General features: G+C 32.7%; 1 protein-coding gene across 1 annotated transcript; it reads right to left on the bottom strand.

The window, feature by feature from the left end:
* Positions 1-1,040: 1,040 nt before the first annotated feature.
* LOC127852819 (uncharacterized) lies at positions 1,041-8,738 on the bottom strand. The gene is made up of 3 exons (XM_052386809.1): positions 8,588-8,738; positions 8,054-8,142; positions 1,041-2,753 (listed from the first exon to the last, which is right to left on the bottom strand). Exons 1-3 carry the CDS (start codon positions 8,736-8,738, stop codon positions 2,682-2,684), a joined length of 312 nt encoding a protein of 103 aa, XP_052242769.1. The 3' UTR covers positions 1,041-2,681.
* Positions 8,739-10,004: the final 1,266 nt, after the last annotated feature.

The following is a 10,004-nucleotide window of genomic DNA, read 5'->3' as shown; positions in this document are numbered from 1 at the left end:
TGAAATACACACTATATTTATATGAATGATGTATTGTCGTGTGCGCCTGAAATGAGAACAGCGAAAGTATAAAAAAAATTTGAAGTATGTATGTAATGAATAAAATTAAAGTATGTAACGATTGACATCTAATATGAGAAAACATGTAAAATGTAGTATTTAATAATGAAGATTAAATTAAATCATTTCAATAATCTTCAAAGTATTTATAATGGTTAAATGGAAAAAAAAATGAAATATAACATTGAATAATTGACGTCAGAGTTGAAATCCATGCAAAATTTGACATCAAAGTTGTAACATATTCAAATATGATGATGACAAAGTGATAACTAATGCTATTCCACTAATGCTATTCCATTTTTTTTTTTTTTTTTTTTTTTTTTTTTTTTTTTTTTTTTTGCAGTTGAAGTTCGCTTATGTACGTTCCTTAATTCCGTTATGGACCAAGAATAGTTCAGTGTGATAGTTTGTGTTGAGCATTTGTCGGAGTTTGATGTACTGATAAATGCCAATTGACAGAGCAGATGGTATTTCCATTATTATATCCCCTGTAGCGTTCCGAAACGAAATTTCCGTAGTGTTAATGAGCAGTTTTGGAAACAATCCAAAGCGTATGCTGTTTATGTTCAGGGTGACAGGTAAGTCAATGATCCATTCTGATCGACAAGAAACCGAACTGACGATGTTGATATCAATACAATTTAAACCATTTGATACATGTAAAATCAAAAGAGTGCCACGTTGTCGTTTGAATATTTGCAATTTGCGAAGGATTGTTATTAGCAAGAGAACGTGAATCATGGCCAGAAAGACAAGAAAATGTTCATATTTCAGAGACTCATTAAGACTGTTGGTAAATTCCTGAAGTGGTGATAGCGTGGTGGGATTGTCGTATTTAAGATGTTGTGCCGCTGTTGGTTTTATTAGTGTAATTGCAGTTAATAGAATGCGAATTTTTCGTGAAAGAAATATCAACATGAGCGTGTTTCCGATTGTGAGTAATATACCTATGATTAAAATTATATCAAAAGTGGATAAACCTGATTCAATTGAGATTTCACCGTTAAGCATTGCTTCTGTTAGGCTATGGTACACAATTTGGTTTTTCTTTGCTCTTTTCACAAAGGTTTGCATGTCAATTTCTAATTTGTGCGACCGAGTTAATATATCCTGTGTGTTTTGATCGAAGGTTTTAAATACCGGTAATAATACATTGATTGGATCATTGTACGAAATGTTTTTCATCAATTTATCCAAAACCGTATTATTAAAAAATTGTTGGAGTAACGGTAAGTTAATTGGATATATTTGGTCGACAGTAGTATCGTTTGTCAAACATTTTGTGAATTGCTCATCAATACGTTGACTTTTTGAGACTAGTTTACATGCACATGGTACATCGATAATGCAGTACTTACAATCATCTATTGTTTTAGAACGATTTACACATTCCAATTTTAAATTTGATTGCATGTATGCAAGTACCTTAGAACTATTTAAAATTCTCAGCTCTGGTTTCAAGACGTTTCTTACTATCTTATATTCACATATATCTTTCGTTTTTGCATTGTCCCCGTGTTTCAAGAGTTCTACGAAACAATTCGTATTGAAATCGATTTCAAATATAACATTATGTTTACATAAAATTGTTGAACCTGCTGTCAAACAGTCTCTCAAGAATGATTCATCAAGAAAAGTGAATAATAGGTTTTTCCCATTATAAATTAAATACCTAGGTTTTGATGTGAATTCATTAGCATCTTTGTTTTTTATATCATTGTCAAGAGGAATTGGAAAGAAATTTAATTCATAAATTTCGTTATCCAAACTGTTTGTCAGTGGAAACAATACCATTATGTATATTGAGTTATTGTTGCGTCCATAAATAAATTCAGCATGATTGTAGTAGAATGCCAATTCAGTGCTGACCAATTTATGAGTCGGATAGTTGATTTTTAACGACGAAGCTATTTCTGTTAACGTTTGGGACATTAGTTCGGGGTTTATTATATGAATCGACAATTTACGATTGCCCAGTGATTCAATTCCTATGGCTAGCCTATCAAACTGTGACCTTATTTTGATCATTTTATCATTTACATCTAGTATTAATTTTTCAGCAGTTGTATGTTTATTTGACATAGATTCCATTTCGTCCACAATTTTATGCCTGACTGCTGAAGCATTCGCAACGAATTCATCGAATAATTTCATATGCTCGTGAACATTAGTTGCAAATGATGCCATTTCGCCGAATTCGTGCGTAAATGTGTTTGTTAAGAGATTAACTCTTTGTGCCAATTTATTTGCATGATCGCGTAATCGATTAAGTTGTGACGTTGTTGCAATGCCAAAAAGAGTTGAACCTAATTGTCCTATAAAGGGAAGTAAGGGTTGTGACTCACGTGTCTTCCGTTTATCTGAGATTGTAGGAATCATGCTACGAAATTTGTGTAACAAAGATTGTATATCATGTTCCATTAAAATCCTTAGAGTGTTGAATTCGACGCTAATGGTACATCCTTTTTCGTAGAAATAAGTGTCTCTACACAATGAATAATTTCTACCGATGTCACTATTGAATTGATAGTCCGGCATATCAAATCGAAAAGTATGCGTCCATTCATTATTCACGAAGTTTATTGTTTTTGGATCTGAGAACTTAACGCCATGGTTCATCAGCAATTGTTCGCTGTGTGCTCCCACAAGTGACAGGAAAAGTATAATGAATCGTGTGACCAACATCTTGCCTAAAAGAAAAAAAATAACAGTTAATTTGTTTATCATTTTACCGTTTTCTTTTGTGATTTTTCTTTAGAGATTTGTTTATATAAAATTGTTTAATAAGTGCTTCTGATGTGTCTTCGTCATTTGCCCAACTGTTCTTATACTTTTTGTTTGTCCATTTTATCAAATATTGTCTTTGATTATCTTTAATTCTGGTTTTTAAAATTTTGTCAGCTTTGTACCATTTTTTGTTTGAATTTTTTGTTGGAATATCATTTTGATTTATTGTATTTTGTTTGTCAGTTGCCGTTATATTTGGCTGTGTATTGTCGGTAACGGTTTGCGGATTGTTTTGATTTTCTGTGTTATCATTAGTTTCTTTTTCATGGAATTTGAATGTTTGAGATAAATCACGTAAATCCTTTTCATCATGGTATCTTCTTAATCTGTTGATATTAACCGGAACTTTTAATTCTTTGTTTGAATATCGTTCTCTCAAAATATATGTGCCATTTTGTAATATTTTGGTTATGTAATAGGGTTGCTCTGAAAATTTTCGAAACAATTTTCTGGATTTATTTAAAGGTACTTTTTCTTGTTTAATAAAAACAAGATCTCCTAATTTAAATGGACGTATTGCAGTTTTGCGATTGTAAAACTTACGCATAACATCACGAGAATTATTTATGTTTTCTTGTGTGATATTCCATATAAGTTTAAATCTTTGTTTCAATTCCTCAACATAAGTGTTTATTGAAGGGTTGGTATTAATTGGTGGAAATAATTCGGAAGTGATGGGTTTATTCATATGTCGGCCGAAAAGAATGTAGTACGGAGAGTATTGTGTCGTTTTCGGACATACTGTTGAATTATAGGCTAATTGGACACTGGAAAGCTTATCAGGCCAATCGCTTTCGTCTTTTAACGATGTACGTAGTATTGAGAGTAATGTAGAGTGTACCCGTTCTACCATTCCGTTACTCATTGGGTGATAAGATGAAGTTCGATGCCTCTTTATTTGAAAGAATTTATAAAGAACATCCATTATACCACTTAAGAAGTTTTGTCCTCGGTCAGATGTGATACGTTTGGGCGGTCCAAATATTGCAAATACTTTATGATAAAGTTGTTCTGCGATTTCAATAGTGTTTTGCGTTTTTAATGGTATAAATAGTGCGAATTTTGAAAATGCGCATATAACGCTTAAAACATATTTATATTCTTTGCTCTGTTTTGCTACCGTAGCAATGTCGATGTGTAACATGTCAAATGGTGCGCTTGCAATAAAAGGTTCTTGTAATGGATATGGTTTATAATTGTGATCTCTTTTAAATATTTGACAGTTTTTACAAGATTGAACATAATCTTTAACTGCTTGATACATTTTTGGAAAGTAATAGAAAGTTTTGAGGGTTGCAAACATTCTATCAACACCACAGTGACCATTTAAATCATGAAAACTGTAAAGTATTTCACTTCTTAATGACTCAGGTAAAGCTAATTGTTTAATTAAAGTTTTTTCAGTTTGATGTTTCTTAGATCTTGGTTCGTAAAAATGAAACAGAACATTGTCAACTATTTCGTATTGGGTGCTTATATATGGAATTCGTTTTGCTGAGTCTTTATCATCAGGTAAATGACCGTTCTTTAAAAATGCATAAATGTCGCCGAAGTCTTTTGATGTAGCTTGTAAGTTTATAATGTCTAGTTGATTAGTTGTTAAGTGCGCGTGTTGTTTGCGGTCATTGACTGTCTGGAGTTGTGAACCAGGTATGTGATCATTATCTGAGATAACACTGTTGTCAGGTGGAATGGTGCTAAGTTGATTGTCAGCAGAGATAATTGGTTGATGATTGGTGGGTGTTGTGTTGATTGTTTGTTTTCGCATTTTTCTTGTGAGAATGTTAACCTGGGAGCAATGATTATTTTGCGTTACTTGTATTGGTGCCAAGGTTTGTAGAGGTGTTAAAGGTGCGTTATTATTGGAAAGTGTATGTATGTTTTCCTTGGATTTAACGTGGGTGTCTGATTTAGAATAGTTAATTCTACTAAGGTAATCGCTCGGATTTGTCTTGCCAGTTTTATAAATGATTTCATGATCATAATTTTCTAGTTCTAAAGCCCATCTATATAGTCTGTCATTTGAGTGTTTTGCTGTATGCAAAAATGTTAAAGCTTTATTGTCTGTTATAATTTTGACATGTATATTTGATATATAGACTCTACATTCTTTCAAAGCGTAAATGATTGCTAATAATTCCAGTTCACAACTACTGTAACGTTTTTCGTTATCTTTTAAAGCACGACCCCCATATAAAATAACATGATGACGGTTTGGAGAATCTTCCTGACATAAAATGAATCCTACTGCGGAGGTACTAGCATCTGTATAAATAGTGAATTCTTGATTAAAATCTGGTAATCGTAAAATTGGTTTTGCCATTAATGCCCGTTTTAAATAATTAAAACTTTTGTCATGTTCCTCGGTCCATTTGAATATGGTATCTTTCTTAAGTAATCTATTTAACGGGGCGACAATGTGTGAGTAGTCTTTAATAAACCGTTTTAAGAAATTTGTCATGCCTAAAAAACTCTTTAATCCTTTTTGATTATTAGGAATTTGGAATTCGTTAATTATTTTCAATTTGTCAGGGTCCATTTGAATAGTGTTTCCTTCAAATACTGTGCCTAGAAATGTTATTCGTTTTTGTGCGAAATGACTCTTTTTAAGATTTATTACTAAACCAGCTTCTTTTAGTTTATGTAAAAATTGAGAAAGTTCTTTGATGTGGGTTTCAATATTGTCACTCATAAGTATACAGTCATCCAGAAAAAATAGAAGGTTTTTGAAATTGAATTCTCCTAATATTTTTGAAAGATACAATGACCAATAAAAGGGACTATTACATAACCCATAAGGAAGTACGTTAAATTGAAAACATCGTCCTGTTGGTGAATTAAATGCAGTATACTTTTTAGAATTTTCGGCCATGGGCAGATTAAGAAATGCTTGTTTTATGTCTATTTTAGTAAAGATAGTTGGCTTTTTCTCTGCGATCATATTTTGAACATCTACAATTGTAGGCATTTGATAATACATTTTCTTCGAAATTTTATTTAACAGTCGGTAATCAATGCATAACCTATATAATTGTTTATTTTCTTGTTGGTTTTCTGGTGAAATATCATCTGAATGTGTATGTTTTTTAACTAATACAATAGGGCTACTCCAAATTGAAGTTGATGGTGAAATTATATTTTTATCTAGCATTTTCTCTAATTCATCTTCAATGATTTGTCTCGTTTTGGGGTTTACCGGATATGGTCTTGAACGTATAGGTATAGCATTCGGTATCAATTCGATGGAACATTCAAAATTTTTAACAGCGCCGACATCTGTTTCTGAATCACTAAAAATATCTTGATATTGCTTTAAGAGATCGAACAGTTGCTGATTATTCGCAAATTCTTTTCCTATTTTATTATGTAATATTTGTTCTTTTTCGGTTGTCGTCTTAACGTTTCCCCTTTCGTTACATTTATCTAAATTATTAATGTCATATATTTCGTTTTCATTTAAAATATGTATTGAAGCTAAAATATCATATTTATTTATCATTTTTTCTGTATCCGAGTTATTGTAAATTGGAAATTGTATAGTTTTATTTTTGTTGTCTGTAATATATAAATCAAGTTCCATGATATTTGTTTCATCCATAATATGTAAATCTTTATTCAAAAAACATTCTTTTAATTGAACAGGTATTTTCTGAAATGAATGAGGTTTAAGTCTTATCTTTTTATTAGCTTGAATACAGTGAATTTCATTTGTTATAAAATTGGTTTTGCATGTAATGTTATCTTTATTTATTTCAAGAGTATTAGTCTCAAAATTTAATTTTGCCTCGTATTGCGAAAAGAAGTCTACTCCTAGTATTGCATTATTCGTTAAGCCTTGTACTATGTAAAACGGGTGCTCAAAGCGCGTGTTGCCAATTAGCATTGGGAGGTTAATGACCCCTTCTACATTGTACGAATTATCAGAAATGGCGGTCTTGACATGGAGATTAGATGGTAGGCATTCGTTTCGCGAAATGTTTGTGGAGGCGAAGAATGATTTGCTGATTACAGACATACTACTGCCCGAATCCAAAAGAATGTTTGTTGGGACATCTGCAATTGTTCCTGGTAAAGAATTATGAAAAAATGTGGATACTACCTTTAAAGCTAATATTTTACGTTTAGATTTAATACTTTGTTTTTGTTTATTTTGAGTTGTATGCGTATTTTTGTTAATTAAACCCTTTTTATTTATTTGCTCGTGTTTTACTTGGAATTTTGAATAATTTGCGTTGTTAAAATGGTACCTACTGCTCTGTCTTTTCCATCATTTTTTAGTTCGAAAACACATTGATTGGAAGTGATTGAATTGTTGGCAATTGTTGCATCGTTTATTGAATGCAAAACAGTTTCTACCCCCCCCTACAAGAATCGTATCCGCATTTGGGGCAAATTTGGTTTTGTGCATTTTGTTTGTGTACTTGTAAACGTGGGTTAGATACGGATCTATCGACTATTCGCGGTCTTTGATAGTCTAACGGTACTGACATCCTATAATTTTGGTTTTGTCGTGGTTGAAATTGTTGATAACGGCTGTAAGGAACAGATGGCATTTGATTTGGAAACATATGTTGTTGAGCGTAAGAATTTTCTACCGGTATATTTGGTATTGGGGTTGACTGTAAAGCATTAATTTCCTTAATTTTGATGTCCGCTTTTAAGGTTTTAATCTCTTCCAATAATGTTTGAAATTTTGTGTCAATAGCATTGACTGAAAATGACGTGGTCATGTCACAGAGTTTACAGTATTTGGCCAGTTCTGACAGAGATTCTGGCTGTCTTAAAATAACATCTTTCTTAATACTGTCTCTTAATCCATTGACAAGCAAGCTTACGAGAACTTTTTCTTCTAAGCCTTGTACATCAGTAGAAATTTTTAATGCTCTCGAGATATAATCATCACATGATTCATTTTCTCTTTGTTTAATAGTAATTAGATGATAATCTAATTCTTTAGTCTGAAATCGTTTAGCAAGTGCTTTGGTGAGTTCTTGATAATTAGATTTAATATCTTCGGTTAGATTATTGTAAAAATTCTCTGCATTGTCGGACAGGTAAAATGGAAGAACATTAGCGTACTCACCCCTATCAATGTTATTCATGCTACAAAATTTCTGAAATTTTGCCAGAAACGCTGGTAAACTATCATAGTCTCTGCCTGTAAAGCATGCTAACTTAATTATGTTTGGCTTAAACATTGTACCTCTTGGGTCTGAAGTCTGTGCGGTATGGGAGTTTCTCGCCGGTCGTTCCCCGTCTGCTGGAGGGTGGCCAGGTGCGGAAGGCGTCTGCCTACGTAAGTTAATATTGTCACTATTAGCACTTTGCGATGGAAAATTAGCACTATTAACACTAGGTGATGGGGTATTTAAGAAAAAGTTAGGTCTCTGCGAAATAACACTGGAAATTGGATCCTGTAGTCGTTCGTCGGGAAGGCACTGAAAATTACCATATGGCGGTGGTACTGGGTCGTACCGGAAATTGGATAATGGCTCGAGCAGCGATTCCTTCGGCGGGTCCTGCGTTAATGGCTGGAGTGTTGTTTCTTGGGTTTCTTCGGTGTCTGATGCATCGGATTGTAATGGGTGACTTTGAAATGGGCTGTCATGTATTGTTACTCTTCTGATTGTTTTGATAGAATTTAATTGTTTATGAAAATCTGAACGTAATTGTTTTTTACGACGTTTTTCACTTGCAACAAAATCTTCGGGAGTTTGTAAATAAGGTTTTGACTCACTTGATGATTTTGGGGTGTCTTGTTTTGATATGGTAGTTGATGGGTGAAGTGGTTGCTCCGGAACTGTCGACTCGTCAGGTGGGGATGTTGGCGGCGTCAACTGTGGCGGTAGAGTGGCTGATAGGCGAGAACGTAAATTGTAGTGAGACATCTTGAAACATTTCTGACGATTTTTGTTGTGGAAAATGTTATTGTAAAGGAATTAAACTTTAGAACCTATTCTCCACCAGATATCGTACGTATTTTTACTTGGAATTTCAATATCCTTGAAGTTTCCATTATTTCTATCTAGTGTAATCGGTAACGGGATCTTTATTTACGTACGATACATTATTTGGTTCTTAACAGTTAATTGTTCTGTCCATTACGGTCTTAGTGGATGTTGTATTTGTAGTATTTCATTTTCAGTTAGTATTAAATGTTGCCATTCTTCATTTTATGCAAATTAGCGTTAAGCGCTAATATTCTATAATCCATAATAGATGTAAATAATCAAAGAAGTCGACAGTGTAAACAGCCCATTTTATTCTCTGTAATATCCGAGAAAACACTGTGTTAATTTATTAAACAAGATAAACATTTGCATGCATAAATATCATTTATGATATATACGTACATATGCAACGATATTGATTTCTAATATATATTGATAAATCACACAGAATATTGTTCAATTTCACTAACAGTTTTCAGGCATTAACATTATTTTGTTAAATTATAAAATAAAGAAATTATTTATTTATGAGAAGACAGTACTATTTGTTTTACTAATATGATACTTATAAAATAGCAATTATCATTAATACACAATATATATTTATTTGGATATTGCGCAGTCAAACAACTTTCCTAAATACTCTACACTGAATGTAGGTGAAACAAATTAAAGTAGTAAACAATAATTTAAGTATGAATATATTTATTTGCAGCAAACAATAATTTAGGTTTGAAAATAAATAAGTATCAACAGCTCACCTGTAATATCCGAGAAAACACTGTGGTGAGTCCCCCGCAGTGTTTTCTTAAATATTCTTCCAGATGCAACTTTCTGAAACCTGATCAGGCTTTTCCTAATACGTTTCTCACGTGATCCTATGTGGTCTCACGTGGTACGCTGATTCACCTACTTTTTTATATTTGTTCGGGTCAAAGTTGTTAACCCTTGGTCATGGAACTTTCCAGAAGTTTCTATTGCTTACGTTTGCGTTCTTGATTTGGTAAACAATTTAGATTGGAATGTGCTATTCTTTGTTAGCTTAGTAAGCTGTTTTCTTATAGTACATCAATATGATAGAGTTTGTAGCTCACCTGGCACAAAAAGTATTCCGGTGTGGTTTTGTGAAAACTGGGCTTATGAACTGCGCAATTCCTTAAGTATTTCTAACAATGTACAATAGTTATTCTAAACAATATGCAA

Source organism: Dreissena polymorpha, chromosome 12 (assembly GCF_020536995.1).
Source record: "Dreissena polymorpha isolate Duluth1 chromosome 12, UMN_Dpol_1.0, whole genome shotgun sequence".
In the NCBI taxonomy this organism is placed as follows: domain Eukaryota; kingdom Metazoa; phylum Mollusca; class Bivalvia; order Myida; family Dreissenidae; genus Dreissena; species Dreissena polymorpha.
Note: the sequence above shows the minus strand (reverse complement) of the source record. Positions and strands in the feature narration are given on the sequence as shown.

Excerpts from the sequence above, each read along its gene's own strand:
- LOC127852819 (XM_052386809.1), bottom strand. The coding sequence starts at position 8,738 with ATGTCTCACTACAATTTACGTTCTCGCCTATCAGCCACTCTACCGCCA. Across the intron at positions 8,143-8,587 it reads AGACACCCCAAAATCATCAA|GCAGACGCCTTCCGCACCTG; the intron begins GTGAGTCAAAAC and ends TAACTTACGTAG. Across the intron at positions 2,754-8,053 it reads ACAGACTTCAGACCCAAGAG|GCAAGATGTTGGTCACACGA; the intron begins GTACAATGTTTA and ends TTTTTCTTTTAG.